Below are 19,946 nucleotides of genomic sequence, written 5' to 3'. Positions count from 1 at the left end.
TTGGCCATTCTCCATGGAAACTATTTCCTCCTGCTCCCTCCTCTGTAAAAATCTGCACATGCTCCATGTCTTTTAAGCCATCAGGCAAATCAGGTAAGACCTTCCACTAAGCAACTGCCTAGGCACTGCATGGCAGAAAGCTTCCCTCCTGGTCCTCAAGTCAAACACTCCGCTTTCCCTTTGGTGACACCCATTGTAAACTGCTGCCACCTTGCAGAGAGATGGAGCCTGGAGAGCTATTCCTGGAACACCATGCTTATCCAGCCATTTCCATTCTGAGTTTGTGGTGTTCAGTTGGTACACCTATGTGATATGCTGCCATACATTTAGTCCTTTTCTATTTTATGAGATCCTATGCTCATTAAAACTGCTGCCACCTGAGCCAGGCTCCTGATCCACGCAGCCAGGATTTTTGTTCTAACAGTAGCATCAGAAATCAATTTTAAGGGAGCTTGGTTGTCTTCCCTGATGTGAACATCAAAAGTTAAAGTCCCCTTCAGACAGCATTTATTCCCTTAATTTCTCTTTATAACTATTTCTTAAATTTCAATATTTTTAAACTGTGATGCCCCTTAGGCATTACAATTTACATAAGTTTAGTTTGAACTATATCACCTTTTTGGTTTACTGGTCCTATTTTACCTCTTTTAAGATTCAAACTCCCTTATCTCTCATTCTTGAATTCTAAGATTTGGGGATAAAATTCTTGTTCACCTGATCAAATACCTTAAACTTTCTACCTGGAGAGACTTTGACTGTATTTCATCTCAGATTTCATCCGTTTAGACAAAGTTTGTTTTGTTTTGTGGTTCTTACCTGCCATTCTGCCTCAATGTTACTCTCCACTGAAAACCCCATTTCCCATTCTGACCATGTCCTTAAGAAAGATTAACTTAGAACTTCATGCAAGAGAGTCAGGCACAAACATGGCTCTCAAGCATATCACTGCCAACCATCTTCCAAATAAATGAAATACTTAAAACATATCTAAAAACTTCTCTACCAGGATTGGGAATTTAGAATTGGGCTTGTTTCTCTGCTTTTAATAAATCACTTTCCTTTTATTGCTCAGGCTAATATTAAAGCGTGGCTTGGATCCTGAGAACATGCCGTCACAAATGGAGATTTGCCAGCAGCTCAGGAGCAATTTCCATGATAGGAGGCAGCCAACCCCAATTCCAGATGTGGCACCTAATCCACCAATGGTCAGTTGAGAGTTCTGGAATTAGAGGAGGAGCAGGCGGAAAACTGGGTGAAGGTAGGCAATTACAATATCTGGGATTCTCTTTGAGACACAAGTCTTGGCTGTTTTTCTCAATATCCTCAACATTCAAATCAAATTCACAGGTGGGCCAGGATAAGAACCACCTATACATCATATAAGCCATTCCTGAAAATCATTCTGTACTCAAACAACCTCCATCTGGGTGTTCCTCTGCCAAAATTGCCCCATAAATGGCACACCCTTTGAGTTCAATATTGTCCTCTCTAGGCTCCTCTTAAAATGCAATTAGTGCTGGATCGATTTAACATTCCCAAATTATGAGAGAAATAGGAACCAAGGGAAGAGACTCTTTGAGGGAAGAAAACACCCTGAAGAGCAGCTGAGTTGCTGAATTCAAACTTGAAGTTATAGTCACATTGGCTTGGGGAGTTTGTCAAGCTCAGGCCAAGAATCCAGCCGGTCTGGCATTTCCTTCTGAACTTTCTGGTGACTGAGATCGATAGTTTCCCATTCTAGGTATAGTTTTTCCCTTTTTGCTTTGGCTGGTTTGTTCCTGGGCTAAAAACCATTCCATATGCATAGAGCCCTGTCTGAAATTCTGGCATCCCTGAGCTGCCACAAAGCAAATCCTACATGGATACAAGAGGAGAAGCACTTCTACTAGCCAGAGGTATGAAACGGATTTCAGAAAGAACTTCAGAACAGAAAGATGAGATGACTTTCAGATGGTAGCTCAGTTCCTCAGCATCCTTAGGTTTTAAATGAAAAGGATAAGTAGTTAACTCCACTTGAGGTATAAGGTAGAGGCCTGAAGGAGGGTTGAAAGGTTCTCTGAGGAAAAAAAGTTCTCTGAAACCCTTATCATCCCTGACTTGATAGAGGGACGCTACTGGCCCATTATTAACAAGGCCTAATTTTTGTATGTGAGATGTTAAGAATTACTCCACAGTTTAGATGTGGGGATGGTGGTCATATACCTCAAAGGATCAAGAATATCCTCTGAAATCTTCCAGTTTCCTTTACTAATAATGGGTAGATTCATCATGTTCTTCCTCAAACCTCATCTTTGTAGACCAGGAGTTTTCACCAGGGATGGGAGGGATTTGGAAGAGAGGGGGAGACATTTATCAGAAACTTCTGGAGAGCTTTTCCAAATATAGTGAGTCTGCTTCCCCTTCTCATGAGCATATCAAAACCTTGGAGGGGGAAATGTGTATTTTAAGAATTTCTACATGTAATTCTAATGGTCAACTCCCTCTACACTTTCGTAATCACTGTGCTGAACTGAAGATCCCTAATGTTTTTGTTCTTCATAAGGCCTTCTCTCATTGCAGTAATAACTCACGTTTGACATTTGGATGGAATAAAGTTTCCATTAATGTGGGACTGACAGTGGTTGGGGATTGCAATGAACATTTGCAGTCACAAAAATTAAATTGGTACTTACATATGATGCCCATAAAACTATTAGACCCTATCTGATGCAAAGCAGCCTTATCTAATTTGTTTTTTCACTTGCTTTTCTCTCAGTGGTTTTCCATGAACAGATTCCTCGAGTGACTGAGCAACCAAAATGGCAGGGGCCAACAACAGCTTCTCGGAGGGCTTCATTCTGATGGGTGTATCTGACCATCCCCAGCTGGAGATAATCTTTTTCATAGTCATTCTCTTCTCTTACTTGCTGACCTTGGTTGGGAACTCAACTATTATCCTGCTTTCCTGCCTGGATGCCCGACTGCACACCCCCATGTACTTCTTCCTCAGCAACCTCTCCTCCCTGGACCTTGCTTTTACAACTAGCTCAGTCCCCCAAATGCTGATTAACTTATGGGGACCAGATAAGACCATAAGCTATGGTGGCTGTGTGACCCAGCTCTATGTTTTCCTCTGGCTAGGGGCCACTGAGTGCATCCTGCTTGTGGTGATGGCATTTGACCGCTATGTGGCAGTTTGCCGGCCCCTGCATTACACCACCATTATGAACCCTCGGCTGTGCTGGCTGCTGGCTGCCATTGCATGGTTGGGCGGCTTGAGCAACTCTGTGATCCAGTCAACGTTCACTCTGCAGCTCCCATTATGTGGGCACCAGAGGGTGGACAACTTCCTGTGTGAGGTGCCTGCCATGATCAAACTGGCCTGTGGAGACACTAGTCTCAATGAAGCTGTGCTCAACGGTGTCTGCACCTTCTTCACTGCTGTCCCACTAAGCATCATCCTGATCTCCTACTGCTACATAGCTCAAGCTGTGCTGAAGATCCGCTCAGCTGAGGGACAGAGAAAGGCCTTTAATACATGCCTCTCCCATCTGGTGGTGGTATTCCTCTTCTATGGCTCAGCTATCTATGGGTATCTCCTTCCAGCTAAGACCAGCAACCAGGACCAGGGCAAATTCATTTCCCTCTTCTACTCTGTGGTCACGCCAATGGTGAATCCTCTCATCTACACTCTAAGAAACAAGGAGGTAAAGGGGGCGCTAAGGAGGCTGCTGGGAAAGGGAAGAGAACTTGGCTGAGAGAAGGGAAAACTCCATCATCATTTAACTCCTCTTCTTCTTCTTCCTTTTCTCATTCTTGCTCTGGCCTGATGAATATGAGGAGTACCAACCCTAGTACAACCAAGATATGTTCCCAACAACCCTAAGCTGCTAAGACATGGTTAGAGTTATTTCTAATATTCTATGCTTATTTACTAAAAATCCTGTGGACTACAGGTAACAATAGATCTTAGGTGTGTCTCATCAACAGCTCAGAGGTTTTTGACTTAGTACAGACCTAGCTCACTGTCCTTGTTGTACACATGTATTTATTACATGTGATCAATATTACTTGTTTTGTATTTCTAGAGAATTATGTACTTTAAAAAGCAGTTCCACTTGCAATATCTTTATATAATGATGCTATTATTCCATAAAATCAAGCCAGACATTAGTCCCAAATGAAAACTCAATTCATCTTTGTACCCTATCCATCCCCCCATCTTTCTCCATCTCTCTTTGTCTCTTCTCAGTATTTCAGTCTGTCTACCCATACTTCCTTTTTTAAAAAAGATTTTATTTATTTGAGAGAGAGAGAGAACAGAGTGAGAGAGAGAGTGTGTACAAGCTGGGGGGAGGGGGAAAGGGAGAGGGAGAAGTAGACTCTCCGCTGAGCAGGAAGCCTGATCCAGGGCTCGATCCCAGGACCCTGGGATCATGACCTGAGCTGAAGGCAGACACTCAACCAACTGAGCCACCCAGGTGCCCCTGTCTACCCATACTTCCTATCCATATGTTCCTCTGTCATCTTGTTTACCCTCTCCTTTATGTCTACATGCCATTTTCTGCTTCATCTAATATTTAATGAGAAAAAAGAAAGACTATTTTCCTTTCAATTAAACCTATTTATTTAAATTGTCTCCTCCAAAGTCCCAGCCATGAGATTTGCTATCAGCATTTGGATATGTTGTGTATGATTGGTGGATTATGGGATGCTCTGAGACTCCTTAAGCAAGTTTAAGAGCCCAAGAAAGATTATCTCTCCATAAAGCATGTCCCCTGCCTCCAGATCTGGTTTTTCAGTCTTAACATTCCTGGAAATCAGCAATCAGTCCAGCACACCATGACTCACCTTGAGGAACACAGGTATTGGAATTAGAATGCAATATGTGATATAGCACATTACTAGAATTGCCATGGGAATACATACCTACTACCACATTTCATGTACTCTTTCCTTAGAGAAACTGGGTTAATATGAGTAAGTTGCTTAGCAATTACATTTCTAAAGAAAAGGAAACCAATAGATCTTAGGACTATTTTCAAAAGAGTGCTGTACTTTGTGTCTCCCACAGCACCTAAACACATGCCTCATACACAGCAGATGCTCAATAAACATTTAGGGAAATGAATTAATTAACAAGCCCCACAAGTATCCCATTTTCACACTATGAACTAAATTTGTGAAATGAACGATTTTTTTTTTTAAAGATTTATTTATTTGACAGAGAGAGACACAGCGAGAGAGGGAACACAAGCAGGGGGAATGGGAGAGGGAGAAGCAGGCTTCCTGCTGAGCAGGGAGCCCAATGCGGGGCTTGATCCCAGGACCCTGGGATCATGACCTGAGCCGAAGGCAGACGCTTAACGACTGAGCCACCCAGGCGCCCCATGAAATGAACGATTTTTATGTTTACTACTTTGGAGTTACCCTGTCCCTTGGACAATGCCAAACAAATGGTGACAAATATGCCCTTTTCCACATATCTATAATGCCCCCTCCAAAGAAATCTAGGAATCCTTCTGAATTGGTTTTTCCAGTTGTAGACCAGAGCCATGACCTATATTCTCAATTTTCCACTCAGTAATATTTCAGGTGTGTCTCCAGGACTAGCCAAGTACTGGCATTATCTTGGTGCATTTATCAAACTCCAGAGACTCGCAGGTTCAAAATTTTTATTGAACAGCACACTTAGAGTAGATGAAGTTCTCAGAAGGTAGGATCACAATGACTAAACTCCTATGTTAATATATAAACCAAAATGACAGTGGATTAATTTATGAGAACTGTAACTACCAAGGAAACTGAACAGTCATATCCTCTAGGCAAATCATTTAAATTACTAAATAACTTGGGAGGAAATAAGAGGAAAATAAAGAGGGAATCCTTAAACACTTTGGAATAATGAAGAACTCCCCATCAAAAATACAGATTATTTTTAATCTAACATGGAGTTAGGGGCATAGAAAAACACAGGGAATTGGAGGAGAAAAAGCTAATTGCCATATTTCTTCCCACAATCACTCTGCTCTCTCCCTCTCTTTCCTAACAATGTAGCTGTCTAGTTACTCTGCTGAGTAGGGAGGCAGCAGATAACTTAGAAAAGTCATGACTCGAGGAGCTAAGAGTCATTTTTATGTACTCTGGAAATAATGAGATATGGTAGCTAGTAGATCTGATCTCTCCAGCACTCCCTTCCATCATCTGTAAAGTGAAAAGAATACCTGGCAGGAACATTATAAAGATCAAATAGATAATGTGTGCAGGAGTGTTTAGTGGAAACTGCTCAGTGTTATATTTAATCAAAGTGGAATGCATTCATAGGGAGTTTAATCAGTCTATTTCACTTCCCACCTCCCTCCATTTATGTCCTGATCCAGTATACTCCTTCACTGGGCAACAAGTGTCTTCATAAATGATGGATGGATGAACGGGCCAGAATAAAGGCAGAGAGACCACAGAGGAGTGTGCATTGTTACTTCCCTCAAACTCCACATCCCAATCTATCAGCTCCCTCTTCAAAATACATCCAGAATATTCCAATCAAGGATAACAAAGAAACATAAAAATTAGGAAAGTATTTCAATGTCCACCAAAATGGAAATGATTGAAGATTGACTATGTTCTGGTACATGACTAAACGCAGCAGCCTAAAAATAAAAGGTGAGGTCGACATATTGAAATAGAAAACCTTCAAGATAAAGTAAATGGGCAAAATTGCATAGGAAGGTACAGAAAAATATACACACAAGTAACAGTTATTTCTTCTGGAAAGAGAGTGCAGCTTGGGAAATAAGGAATGCGGAAACTTTCTTTTAATAAGAGAATGGTTTGCGGTACGCACTGGATATTAAAAAACTGAAATAGGGAAGAAAACATTGGGTTGGAAACACTAATTCTGTCATTACAGTCGCTTAAAAACGGTCTTGGTTTCCACTTCTGGGGGATAAAAAAGGTCATACTACTAACTTCATAGGATTGTTGTCAGGATTACGTAGTGTGGACATGTTTACAATTGTGCCTAGCACACCAATAGCGTGACGGTCTTTGACTACCGTTGCTGTCACATCTGTAAAACCCTCTGAGCAACACCTGTGTTGTAAGGAAAATCCATCGAAGTCAAGAAGCGGAAGCGCCTGGCCAACAGAAGAGCAGTAACCAATAGGAGAGAGTTAACAAACGCCCATAGCACGGATCCCGTTTTCTTAAATATGCTGATTGGCCCCAGGGCATGACGCCAAGAAGATCCTGTCGATTCATTGGTGAGGAGGGCTGTCGATTAGCGGAAGGCGGAAACCACAGAAACAGAAACGTCTTCTAGGATGCGCCTGCGTGCCCCGCCCCGCTCATTTCGGGCTGATCCGTTGCGCATGCGTCAGGCCGGTTGAACGTCCCGGCATGCCCCGGGGCGCTTCCGGCCCAGCGGATTGGGAAAGATGGCGTGGCTGGTGAGTGACGTTTGTGAAGCTGACTTTTCCTGTTGGGAGGGCTCTGAGTGCTGCAGCTCCTCCCTCTACCCTGCAGCTGTGGTCTTCCCTCCCGGGACGCGAAGACACCGAGTGGCCGTCTGCCGGGACCTCGCCCCTCTAGGGGGGCGTGGGGAGGAGGTGGTCGGCGCACCAGTCCGTCTCCCTTCGGGGCACCCGTCCGTGCATTTCCCCCTGGAGAGACCTTTGAAAGGTTCCGAGCCTCCTACCCTTGCGATTTACGCCGATGAAGCACTTGTTCACTGAGGCCTATTGCCTCAGAAGAGCACTCAGACACTCCCCTTGCCCTCAGAGAGCCCAGACAGGTGATCACAACCCACCAGAAGCATCCTGGTATTAGGTGGAGTTGGATAAGGCGCTTTGAGAGAGTGTTAGACAGGGCCGAGGAGTTCAAAGCATTCGGAAGCTTCAAGAAGGTGGTAGTGGTGGTGCCAGTACTTATCCTGTGGGGTACTTGCCTTTCGATGGTGCTCTCCTTGAGGACATAAAAGTTTACTTTCTACATTTCTAGGCTCAGATGCCCTTCCTCCCCTGGTTGGAGAGATGGAGACCTGCAGCCCCTTGTGTTCACTTTCTATGGAAAGAATGAATAGGACCCTGAGAAAAGACTATTACTCTAGGCAGGAAAAATTTAGTTGGTCAAAGCACTAAGGCTGGAAAGGCCAGAGCCTGTTTATTCCAGGACCTGGGAATGGTTCACCTGAGCTGGTTGGAGAATGTGCATAGGGTAGTGGGCAAGGAGGCCGGAGGGGCCTTGAATGTCGAGGACAGCCTTGCAAGCTTGGAGATCTTGGCTTATTTCAGAGGCAACAGGAAGTCTTCAGGGCTTTGGAAGAGACTAGTTAGACAATTGGATTAGTTACATGGAAAGTCAGGAAGTCCAGATCTGCTCTGTAGGAAGACTAGGTGGAGAGATGAAGACTTTCATACCAGCCTGGTCTAATGACATGTCCTTAGACGGGTTCCTAACCAGGGACGATTCTGTCCTCAAAAGGCATTTGGTGGCAATGGAGTCAGTTTTGTGGTCACACCTCAGGGTTGCTCATGACATCTAGTGGGTGGAGGCCAGCAGTGTGGCTACACCGTCTCCTATAATGCACAGAACAGCCTCCCCCACCCCCAACCCACCCATCCACAATAAATCCCTGTCTGGACCAAGATGTCAGTAGTGCTGAGGTTCAGCAATCCTGTTTAGAACGTTAGTAGTGGAAATGGAGGGAGACAGATGTCAGAGACATCTCAAACAGACCAGATTCCTCTTCTTTTGTAGCAGTGTGCATTGGGCCTCCCAGGAAACCCAGACTTTACTTGCAATACTCAGTAAATCTAAACTGCAAAAACTCCAGAGGTGCCAAAAGAATGGCCAAGCCCACAAAGCATGTCTGAGTCACTTCCTCCATCTGCCAGAGCAGGGCTGCACAAAGTTCACTCTTGGAGGCGTGACCCTTACTACAGGGACTTAGGTTACTTGCTAGGGTCCTGTGTTCTCCACGAATAATGATTGCTCAGTCCTCACTGTCTGCCAGGAAGCTAGCCAAGGATGAGTACCAGGACTATGAGGCTGGAGCTAAAATAGGGAAAGCAGAGAATTGCATGTGATGAGGTCAGCAGTGAAATGGGCACACTCCAGCCAAGGGTCCCAGGATTCCCCAGGCTGTTCCTGCACTGGCTGGTAGGGTAGTCCCTTCACAGGAGAGGCTGAGAAGAGGTGCCCAGGGGTATGAAAAGTGGGGTCAGGAGGCTGGAGGGATCCAGCTCCTGTTTTGGCTGCAGGCACCCATCTGCCACCTTAGACTGAAGAACAACAGAGATCTGCGAAGGGAGGGTGATCTGTGGCTTTGGCCTTCTTCTTTGGGTTGTGAGAATATGGATCTTGCCTATAGGAATGGTTAGAAATTTTTGGCAAGGAAGTGTCCACTGAGAAATTATATCAGTTAGTTAAAATGTTTCAGTGAGGGAGGGAAGTAGAGAAACCATATGGAGAGTCCCAGTATTTCATATACAGGAGGGAAAACTGGCTTCTCAATAGACATATGAAAGGCTGAACCAAACCAGGAGGGTGTTCTATACCTGAGAGGAGATCTATAGGCTTGGAGGTATTACCTTTTATACACCTACTTCAAATTCATTCTCCAGTGGCTAGAGCAGAGATCAGGCTGTGTGAGTCAATGGGAGGTCGACAGTAAGGTATCTAACACAGTAAGTGCAGGGGACAGATATTCCACATGGGGTTGGGGGAACACAGCAAAAAGGTTGGATTAGTCAAGACTTGGAAGAGAGGCCCTGCAAATCTGGGTCACATCTTGGGGGTGCTGGAGCTGGGTGGTGCTGCCCAACTGGTGCTGGTACTTCCGAGGTCTGGTGAGGTGATTCTGGAAGATAGAGTGTCTACTTCATTGACAGCGTTGTATCTGGCTGCTAAGGAACCTGGTTTATCAGAGAACCAGGAAATATCAAATATTTCCTGAAGGAATGAATAAATCAATGTGTTCTCCAATTCTTACCTGTCTCCTCCAGACTGTCCGGGGCAGCTGACAGGCCGGGCTTGGGCTGAGTTCCTTTCTCTGCCCAGCAGACTGGAGCATGAAGCAGTTTGGAGGGTGGAGGCAGCCCCCACTTCCAACAAGGCAAGCAGTCAGCAGTTGCCCCCAACTCCCTGGCCGTGGCACCCCAGGAGTGGGAGGAGCCTGCTACAGAGGCCTCCCTGGGCACCTCCATTCCTTGTTTCCATTGACTTCCACTGGTTCCCTCATTAAGCAAATCCAGCTCTTTGAGCGGGTATCCAAAGCCCTTCCCTAACTGATCCGCTCTGGGCCATGTCTCTGTTCCCCACCATGAGGTCCAGTGAAGTCAGCTGTCCCAGACACGGCACAGTGAAACCCTTCTGTTTGCCTTCACACGGGCTCTGGAAAGATGTTATTTTTTTCCCCTCTGTGTACAGCAGAGTTAAGCCTGGGTCTCTGGGAACTGACCTGCCTAGGCTGTTGTGAGGGTCATGCTCAGGGACAGTGTGTGCAGGGAAATGAGCCCGGGCAAGGCTCAACTGGGGGAAACACTGACATAGATTCTTAGGACTTGCCTTCCTTACCTTTCTTCCCCCAAATTAAAACTTTTAAAATTTCTTTTATTTTTTGGTTTTGAAGTGGAACATTCTTCTTTGTTCTTGTTTAATTCTTCAAAAAGACTGAAGCAGAGACCATGACACTTGCTTTCACCATAATTAGACAAGGTACTAACAGCTTGTATGCACAGGCCAGGAACCAAGATGACGTGCCCATCTTTTACCACGTTTTATCCATGGAAATTTCACAGAAGTTTAAATATCTGTTCAGAATTAATATGATTTAGATTGGTTTTTAGTGCTCTTGACACCCCATTCCTTTCTCCTGCACCCCTCAGTTTTCCTTACACCTGTGATGTCCCCTCTCAGTGAGCGTGCAACCCTCCCCAACCCAATTCTCCTGCTCCTCTGCATGTTCTCCACCGCCACAGGCTCTACCCTTGGATCCTTTTGGGACCCTGTGGGCCTCCGCATGAGGATAAAGTTTCTAATTCTAAAAGAGTGGAGGGAGAAACACCTTTATTTTCATTAGAAATAGTAATGCTTATAAACCTGTTGAAACCATTAAATGTAAGACACAAGAAACCAGGAACCTGGGTGGGGGTGATCTAGAGGAGAAATCTTAGAAAGAGGAACCCAGATGTCACACTTGCTCTGAGATTAAGTCACTTAGAGTAGTGGTACCCTGTGGCTTAAGCTGTCCCTCCTGCTTTGCTGTCTCTTCTGGGTGACTGGAGTACAGAGCAGTGACCTACTCTGAGGTAGACGTACCAGAGAGCAGGTGCCTAGAGGTCATTATTGGTTTAGGATACATCGAGGCCATTCACTTCTAGGTGTGCTTCCCATGAGCCCGGAAAATTTCTTCTCTGACCTGCCCCAGGAACAGTTCCCAGGCCACTAGCCACCCATTCTCTTTTCAGAACAAGGTTACCCTAGTTTCCTGGCAGGACTTTGGATCCTGTGTTCAAAGCAGATGGAAGTCCACGGTGACACAGGACTGGGGGTCACAGGCAGACCTAGAAAGAGAGCTCAGAGGGCGCCTGGGTGGCTCAGTTGGTTAAGCGATTGCCTTCGGCTCAGGTCATGATCCTGGAGTCCCGGGATCGAGTCCTGCATCGGGCTCCCTGCTCAGCAGGGAGTCTGCTTCTCCCTCTGACCCTCCCCCCCTCATACTTTATCTCATTCTCTCTCTCAAATAAATAAATAAAGTCTAAAAAAAAAAAAAAGAAAGAAAGAGAGCTCAGCACTCTAATGCTGATTCCTAGTCCCACTGTGGTTCTTGAGATCCACTTGTAGGTCTCTTGCTGAGCCACGGACTGGCTGGCAGAAGCCTCCACAAGCCGATGGAGCTCCAGGAGAGACTCAAACTAGGGAATTATCTGTTGGCTTTCCTACACCCTCGCAGCATGTGTCCCTTCTTGGGGTGTGAGTGTGTCTTCTGTGTGCCCCCTGATGGTGGATGAGGACGGGATTCTTGGGGAAGCTTTTCTCACTCCGAGGGCACTTGTACGGCTTCTCCCCGGTGTGTGTCTTCTGGTGGGCATGGCCGTGGGCGCCGTTGTAGAAGCTTTTCCCACAGTGCGCGTGGGGCGGAGGGGGGACTCTGCCCAGTGTAGGCTCGCCGGTGAGCGCTGAACTGGGAGCTGTTGTTGAATCTCTTCCCACAGACAGCACACTGATAAGGCTTCTCGCCGGTGTGGGTCCTCTGGTGGACAATGAGGCTGGAGCTCTGGTTGAAGCTTTTCCCACATTCCCCACAGCAGTAGGGTCTCTCCCCCGTGTGCATCCTTAGGTGGGCAATGAGGTTGGAGCGCTCACTGAAGCCTTTCCCACATTCACTGCACTTGTGAGGCTTCTCTCCTGTGTGGATTCTCTGTTGCCAAATGAGGTAAGAACCTCGGCTAAAGCTTTTCCCACACTGCTGGCACTTAGATGTTTTTTCCAGTTTGGGGACTGGCTGGTGGTGACAGGGAGAGCCCTGAGAGTAGTCTCCCCCACTCGGGACATGTGCACAGGCCTTCTCCCCAGCACGGAGAGTCTGCTGACTCCTCCTGTCCTGGGACGGGGGTCTCCCCGCACGCTCCCCTGGAGAACGTCTACGTTGCCCTCTTGGCTCAGGCTCACCCTTCTGGCCTCTCTTGGGCTCAGGGTGCCAAAAAATTTCACTAGACTTTCTCCATAGGGCCTTCTTCACTTCTGCTTGCCCTGAATCATCCCATTTCTGATTCTCTTTTTTAGTTTTGTTCTTGATCTCAAGACCGGAGGGAACAGAAAGACACGGGAGTATGGAGAAAGAACAGAACAATGAGGAAAGTTACAGTTAAAGCACCATAAGGGAGAAATACCTAAATGGAATTCTTCAGGGGATTTAGCCTTCTGCTGAGTAATAGCCTCATTTCATTTTCCAGTTGTTGTATATTCAAGCTCCAAACCCTGTGGTCATGGGGAAAAAAACTCCTAGATTCCACCTACTGTTCTATACTGTCTCTTTCTTTTCTTTTTCTTTTTTCTTTTTTTAAAGATTTTATTTATTTATTTGACAAAGAGAGAAAGCAGGTGGAGCGGCAGGCAGAGTGGGGAGCCCTATGCATGACTCGATCCCAGGACGCCAGGATCACGACCCGAGCCAAAGGCAGACGCTCAACCGACTGAGCCACCCAGGTGCCCTCTTTCTTTCTTTTTTTAAGATTTTATTTGTTTATTTGAGAGAGAATGAGAGAGAGAGAGAGCACAAGAGGGGGGAGGGTCAGAGGGAGAAGCAGACTCCCTGCTAAGCAGGGAGCCCGATGTGGGACTCGATCCCGGGACTCCAGGATCATGACCTGAGCCGAAGGCAGTTGCTTAACCAACTGAGCCACCCAGGCGCCCTCCCTCTTTCTTTTTTTAAAAAGATCTTACTTATTTATTGGAGAAAGAGAGAAAGCAAGTGTGTGCACCAGGGAGGGATAGGGAGAAACAGGTTCCCCACTAAGCAGGGAGCTCAATCCCAGGACCCTGGGATCATGACCTGAGCCAAAGGCAGATGCTTAACCACCTAAGCCACCCAGACACCCCTTAAATGGAATTCCTCACGGGATTCAGCTTTCTGCTAAGTACTAGCCTAGTTTCATTCTCCAATTGTAGTACTTTCAAGCTCCAAACCCTGTGCTCAAGGGAAAATTGCTCCTAGGTTCCACCTACTGTCTTATACCATCTCTCTTTTTTTAAAATAGATTTTATTTATTTATTTGACCCCGAGAGAGTGTGTGCACAAGTAGGCAGAGCAGCAGGCAGAGGGAGAGGGAGAAGCAGGCTACCCGCTGAGCAGGGATCCTGACACGGGGCTGGATCCCAGGACCCGGGGATCACAACCTGAGCCGAAGGCAGACGCTTAACTGACTCAGCCACCCAGGCGCCCCATACTGTCTCTTTTTGGATGTTCAGACAGTGACACGTCTGAGGCCGAGAGGCCAGCTCTGTGTCATCTGCCAGTCTGTCTCCAGGCTTCACCTCAACTCTTGATGGCCTTGCCGCCGGCAGCTGAGTAACAACAGGCTGCCCTGAGCTTGGCTGAAATGAGAGGAAAGCGTGTTACCACGACGTGGCCAGCACACGCTCAGGCCAGGAAAGGAGGGTGGTGCTGGAGCAGGAGGGCAGGGGAGAGAGTCTGGGCCGGAGCCTATGGCAGCCTGAGGAAGCCGAGGAAGGGAGCTGCACAGGAAAAACGCCACGTACTCCGTGAAGGAGGCTGGCGGATGCGGACCTGGGCTCTGAAGGGCAAGGGGAAAGCCTCCACACCGAGAGCCGGCCTCCCGGGCCCGTGCCAGGCCGTCCATCAGGGCAGTGAGCACGCCAGCGGCAGAGGCAGCTCCCTCTTGATGGCTGGGCTGGCCACTGGGGGGATGTCCCTGTCCCTTGGCTGTCAGAGCCAAGAGCTCCACCAACTCTGTGTGGGAACAAGACTGGCAGGTCACGTCTCCTACCTTCCCGGCCAGGATCCCGGACGTCCTGCTCATCCCCGGCTGCACCATCCGCCCGGGCCCCTTCTCCGACCTCTGTGGGCTCCCTCTCTGACAGAGAAGGGGCTGTGGAATATTTACCAAAGCTGCCCTTTTGTTTCTCTTTATCCTGAATCCCACTCATTTGTCCTAAGAGCCGATTCACGGTAAGTGTGATGCTCGCCTGTGTCCGCGGTGGGGGTATCCCTGAGGGAGTGTTCTAATGGTCTGACGCTCTGAACGGGCCCGCTGCCCCCCAAGGCCTGGGCACACAAGCACACTGGCGCCGTTCGAGTGCCCGCTGCCCCTCAGGTCGGTCTCCGCTGTGTGCGTGAGCACATGTGCGTTCGCGTCGCCCTTCCCACAGGCCGTGTCTCCCTCGCTGCGGGCTGTCCCCCAGTGCCATGCTCTACCTGCCACACTCTGTCCCCACTGCTTTCCATGTCTCGCCCCTCCCTTGTTCCCGCTCGCTGTCACACGTGCTGTCCACCCTGTCCTGAGCCCTCTGGTGTCTCGCTTTCCCTTTCTTGCAGTCTCTGTGTGTCGTGCCTGCTCTCAGACTCTTCGTCTTTATCTCCCTCCCTCCACCCAACAGTCTCCACTGCCTCTGTCTGTCTCCTCCTTTCTCGGGTCTTCCGGTCTGCGTCTCTCTCTGAACAAAGGAACACAGACAGTCTGGCCCTGAGGGAAGGGGCATCCTTACGCAGAGAGTGATCTTCGTCATTCTTCTGAGTGACGCCCCTGTAGAGGGCCCTCTGTGTAGGGCCATAGAGTGTCTGTCCTTCCTGACAGAGGGATATGGCTCTGTCCTCACACGTGACTGGTCCCTGTAACAACACCGGGGGCTGCTGCTGCCTATCAAGTAGCACCGCTCCAGCCTGGCGTGGGGCAGAGACAGGACCACTGGCACCAGATGCGGGCAAAGCAAGGCAGGGAGGTCAGGCCTCCGAGGGAAGCACCAGGGTGAGCACAGAGCCATGTGGAGACGCCAGATGGACAGACAGCAATGCAAGGGACGGCCAGTGGATGGACCTCATGATCTTTCTAACATCCCTGGTAAGAAGGGGCTTGGGGCGAAGAGTGAAATGGGAACCTCGGGAGACAACGGGCATCAAGCACAGCTCACCTGGGCCCCAGCTGCCCAGCACACAGTCTCCTGGTCTCGAAGACCCCTTTTCTGGGAAAGGTTCCTGGGGGCCTGCGCCATCAGCCAGGCTGAGGAGAAAACGGCCTCTGGTGGAGGGCGGCTGCCACAGAGCAGGGGCTGAGTGGGGTCACAGGCCAGCCGCGCTGGTAACGTGTCACAAACGCATATTCCTGGGCCCCACCTGCACCCACTGTATCTGAAGCTCTGGGGATGTGCCCGAACATGCCCCCCAGGTACGTCTGAGCCAGCGCCAGTGGCCCCTGGGTGGCGAGAAGCTCCTTTCGGCAGATTGCTGGCATAATAGCTGTTTATTTAAAAAAAGACTTGCTTCATTCTAAAGTAGTATATGCCCATTATAGAAAAAAAATGTTTCCTATGCACATTATAGATAAAGCTCCAGCCCCACCACCCAGAGATGACCCTAGTAGTCCTAAAAATACCACAGTAACTCAAGCCTTTCATTTTTTTCAGGCCAGCATAATATATTCTGTCCCAGAAATCCATCTGCAAGAATTCTAGTAAGGAAGGGGTTCATTTTTTTGACTTATTAACGGAACCTCAGGGGACACACACAAGTCTGTGATTCTGAGGAGTTTACAGTACTAGGGATCTGAACAGCCCGAAACCAGGGTGAGCAGCAGGAGTGGAACTGGGCACACGGTGAGTCCTGCCCCCCTTCACAGTCAACCCCAAAGCCTCAGAAACCCCACACTAGAGAGCCGTGATGTTCCCAGGGACTAAAAAGAAGTAAATGCTAAGATTTATACTGACATACTGATTGTTTCATCTGTAGAAAACATTACAGCAAATACACCTCTTAGACAATTTTCCACTTCATCAACAGAAGTTAGCCAACATACACAGTGTGAACATGTCATATTTTCCTATAGAATTTGGATTAAATAAAGAGCTGACTTTTTTTTTTTAAGATTTTTAATTTATTTATTTGACAGAGAGAGAGCACAAGCAGCGGTGTAGCAGAAAGAGGGAGAGGGAGAAGCAGGCTCCCTGCTGAGCAGGGAGCCCAATGCGGGGCTCGATCCCAGGACCCTGGGATCATGAACTGAGCCGAAGGCACCCGCTTAACCAACTGAGGAACCCAGGTGACACAAGAGCTGACTTTTAAAGGTTACAGAGCAGGCATGCCTGGCTGGCTCAGTCAGAAGAGCATGTGACTCTCGATCTTGAGGTTGTCAGTTCGAGCCCCATGTCGGGTGTCAAGGTTACTTAGATAAGTAAGATTCTAAAAATAAATAAAAGTTACTGAGCACCCTATAATGGAAGCTTTCAATTAAGCATAAAAGGCAGCCATAAAAGGCAGCAGTGGCTGTGGGCTGTCTTTAAATGTATGCAGCCACAGTGTTTCACTGGAAGACATGTATAAAGTCTGTCCCTGCAATGGATCATTCAGACATTAAAAGGAACGAAGTAGTAATACAGCCTTGAAACCTGCTCAATGAGGGAAGGCCGGCAAGTCATGTGTTGCAGGATACCCTTTCTAGAATTCACAGAAAATGCAAATCGAAAGAGAATGAGGAGTAACTTCCTAATTGGTACAGGGTTTCCTTTTTGGGGGTGAAAATGTTTTGGAACTGGGTAGAAGTGGTGATTGTACAGTACTGTGAATTTTCCCTTGGAGAGGCCGTGCCTGCTTCCTGCGTGCCCCGCGGTCCTTGTCCAGCACGTCAGCCTGCTCATTCCGGTAGAGCACTTATCCCAAAGTAGCTTTCTTCCTTTGCCTGTTGTCTGTTTCGCCCATGGAGTGTAGGCTCCTGCAGGCCAGGGACCACGCCTGTCATGTTCACTGTGAAATCCCCAACCAATACGTGGCACATGGCAGGCTCCTCAGAGCTACTTGTGTCTCTCAGAGCCACCTGCATCCCTTACGTCCCAAGCTTCTAACTGGTCCTTAGTGACCGAGGGGTGGTAGGGAGAGGCAGCTGGGCGTCCTGACACATGCTACCAACCTGCACTGCTCCCTGTCACCTCCACTTCTTGCTCACCTCTACTTCTTGCTCTGCCCTTCACATCCCAGACAGGTTTCAGGTAGCTCTTTTAACCCTTACATTCCTGTTAAGATCTTGGCTCTGAAATGGTGGGGGCCACAAGGGAGAGACCGTCCCCACAGAGAGAGGGCAAGGGGGCCTGGAGCAGGATGCCTACCAGCATGTAGGGGCTCCCGCTATTCACCTGTCCAGTCTCTAACTCCATACATGTGCTGCTGCTTGCCCTTCTGCGCTCCCTCCTAGGTGTTATTAATTATCCCAACCTCACGGATCCTTCATGAACCTCCTCAGCTTGGACCCTAATGTGTCCCCACCACACAGCTCTGCCTTCTCCACATTATGTCAACACCACTCTTCCCCCTGCTGCCCGAGGACATGTCTGCCTCCTCACTGGGGACACCGGCGTCTCCCGTTCCAGTCATGCAGTCTCCGCACCCAGTGAGCTGCTTCCTGTTGAGCACAGAGGCGCTCAGTCTACAGCGTCCCTCTGACCCACACTCCTCCTTTACTCTGTGCCTCTCCCAGACTTGGGATTGGGATCTCAGTTGCTTTCTTCCCACCGATCTCCCACAACCAAAGCCATGTTCCTTCTCCTGTGCCTGTCACACCTCCCTTCTCCCAAAATGTACAAGATCGTCGCACTGACCAGATGTCAGACCTAGTCCCTAACTGGACAAGTGCATACTTTGTGAAACTCATCACTATCCCATACTGACCCCTTAATCCTGGCAGCAGGAGCAGCTCTAATACAACATTATTTTGTGTATAGCACATGGCATCTGCACTCAAGGAACCTTTCCACAAGAGACACTGGATTTTAATTCACCAACTCTAATTTTCCTGATTCCCTGGGTGAGGGATAGTCGTCCTTTCCCTGGCCTTCTGTTGGGAACTATTCTGAGGTTTTACATTTGTATTAGGGACCCTAAACATTCACTGAATATATCAGTGTCTATGTTATTGTAGCAAATGAGAAATTCTCCCCATAGACGAAGGGCAGGGGACCACCCCAAGCTAGCTCATAGTTTCTGGTGGGTGACAGAGGGCTACTGTGCATTTCTCAACTTGGCTCCTCTCCACTAGCCAGATTCTAGTGCTTCTCACTCAGTTCTTCATAACGAAACTCACCAGGTTCTGCATGCCTTTCCCTACCTGTTGCCCAGATGCACTCTGTACACCCTCAACCAGAGCCACAGCTTCCTGTTTCCTGGATGTTGCTCCCTCACCCAGGTCTGGATCTCCTCTGGCAAGATGGTCAGAAACTGCTCCAAAACCAGCAGCTCCAGCATTTGCTGTTTTGGGTGTGTCTTAGGCCTTAGCCACTGACAACAGACTTCCCAGAGCTTGCTAAAAGCTTCGTGGGGGCCAGCTACCTCCTGGTAGGAGAACCGCCTGAAACGCTGGCGGGAAGCTTTCGAGTCAGGGTTGGTGCCGTGAAGGGCTTTCTGTGCCTAGGAGCAGTCCTTGCTTGGGGAGGGGTATGCCTGGGGTTCCTTGTTGCAGCCATGATTTGCCTCAGCAAACTGGCTGACTGGCAGCCACTTCTACCTTGTGGATCAGATTCCATTTTTTCTCATATCACTGGGAAGCCATTCTCCTGGACACCAGTGAAAGTCCTCCTGGAATCAGAGAAACATGAGAAATCTTTGTGGTGCAGAATCACGGCTGAAAAAGACTCGACGACTTGATAGGGAAGCTGCAGGAAATGGAAAAAGACAGCATAAAGTGATCTCATATTCCTTCCCTCTGCTTCTAGTAATTACTTTCTGTCCTTTTTCTTTGCTCCCTCTACAATCCGAGAATCTAAAGCGCTGGAAATATCAAAACAGTTTTCTCCACAGCCAGATTGGTGTTTGCTCATGTATTCCCCAAGCTACTTTCACCGTGTAGTCCGGCTGTTCTTTCTTGTGTTCCATATTCTTGGGTCTTGTTCTCTCCCCTCCCTCCCCTCAGGAAGCCAGGAGCCATCTTCCCAATTGCCACCTTCTTGTAAGGTACCTCTGGATTAACCTGTTCATCATTTACACCTTCCTCTATCACCACCACACACACAGTGTGGATGAGAAATTACTGGCTTGCTGTATGCTTTTATTTTCCAGTATTCCTTCTTACTTCAGAATGCATCTTCTTCCTTTGTGGTGGAGTCCCTCTAAACTCCAGTGGGTCTGGTGGGGCTATTCATTACAGTACCCTTCCCTCCCACCACAGGAGCAGGTATCTGACATAAACTGAGCCTGTCAAAATTCTCTGAGGTTTTACCTAAGGTGAGGTGGGAGAAGTTCCAAATTT

At 48.0% G+C, this 19,946-nt stretch overlaps 2 protein-coding genes and 1 long non-coding RNA gene across 3 annotated transcripts; 2 read left to right on the top strand and 1 right to left on the bottom strand.

Moving 5' to 3' along the window:
- The first annotated feature begins 1,093 nt into the window (after window positions 1–1,093).
- Window positions 1,094–4,585, top strand: OR2C1 (olfactory receptor family 2 subfamily C member 1). Its single transcript, XM_078074930.1, has 2 exons — window positions 1,094–1,258; window positions 2,756–4,585. The coding sequence occupies exon 2, from the start codon at window positions 2,799–2,801 to the stop codon at window positions 3,735–3,737; it is 939 nt and encodes a 312-aa protein (XP_077931056.1). The 5' UTR covers window positions 1,094–1,258; window positions 2,756–2,798; the 3' UTR covers window positions 3,738–4,585.
- A 2,810-nt stretch (window positions 4,586–7,395) lies between these two features.
- Window positions 7,396–10,593, top strand: LOC144382302 (uncharacterized). The gene is made up of 2 exons (XR_013448936.1): window positions 7,396–7,427; window positions 9,984–10,593. It is a non-coding gene; the product is annotated as an uncharacterized LOC144382302 (long non-coding RNA).
- A 439-nt stretch (window positions 10,594–11,032) lies between these two features.
- ZSCAN32 (zinc finger and SCAN domain containing 32) lies at window positions 11,033–12,826 on the bottom strand (the record flags this gene model as incomplete). Its single annotated transcript, XM_078074042.1, is given in 2 exon segments — window positions 11,033–12,114; window positions 12,116–12,826. Coding segments are annotated over 2 exon segments (936 nt in total), but the record flags the coding sequence as incomplete, so codon positions are not given.
- Window positions 12,827–19,946: the final 7,120 nt, after the last annotated feature.

The sequence above is a fragment of the Halichoerus grypus genome, chromosome 6 (genome assembly GCF_964656455.1).
Source record: "Halichoerus grypus chromosome 6, mHalGry1.hap1.1, whole genome shotgun sequence".
Taxonomy (NCBI): domain Eukaryota; kingdom Metazoa; phylum Chordata; class Mammalia; order Carnivora; family Phocidae; genus Halichoerus; species Halichoerus grypus.
This window is presented reverse-complemented; position numbering and strand designations above follow the sequence as displayed.

Excerpts from the sequence above, each read along its gene's own strand:
- OR2C1 (XM_078074930.1), top strand. The coding sequence starts at position 2,799 with ATGGCAGGGGCCAACAACAGCTTCTCGGAGGGCTTCATTCTGATGGGT.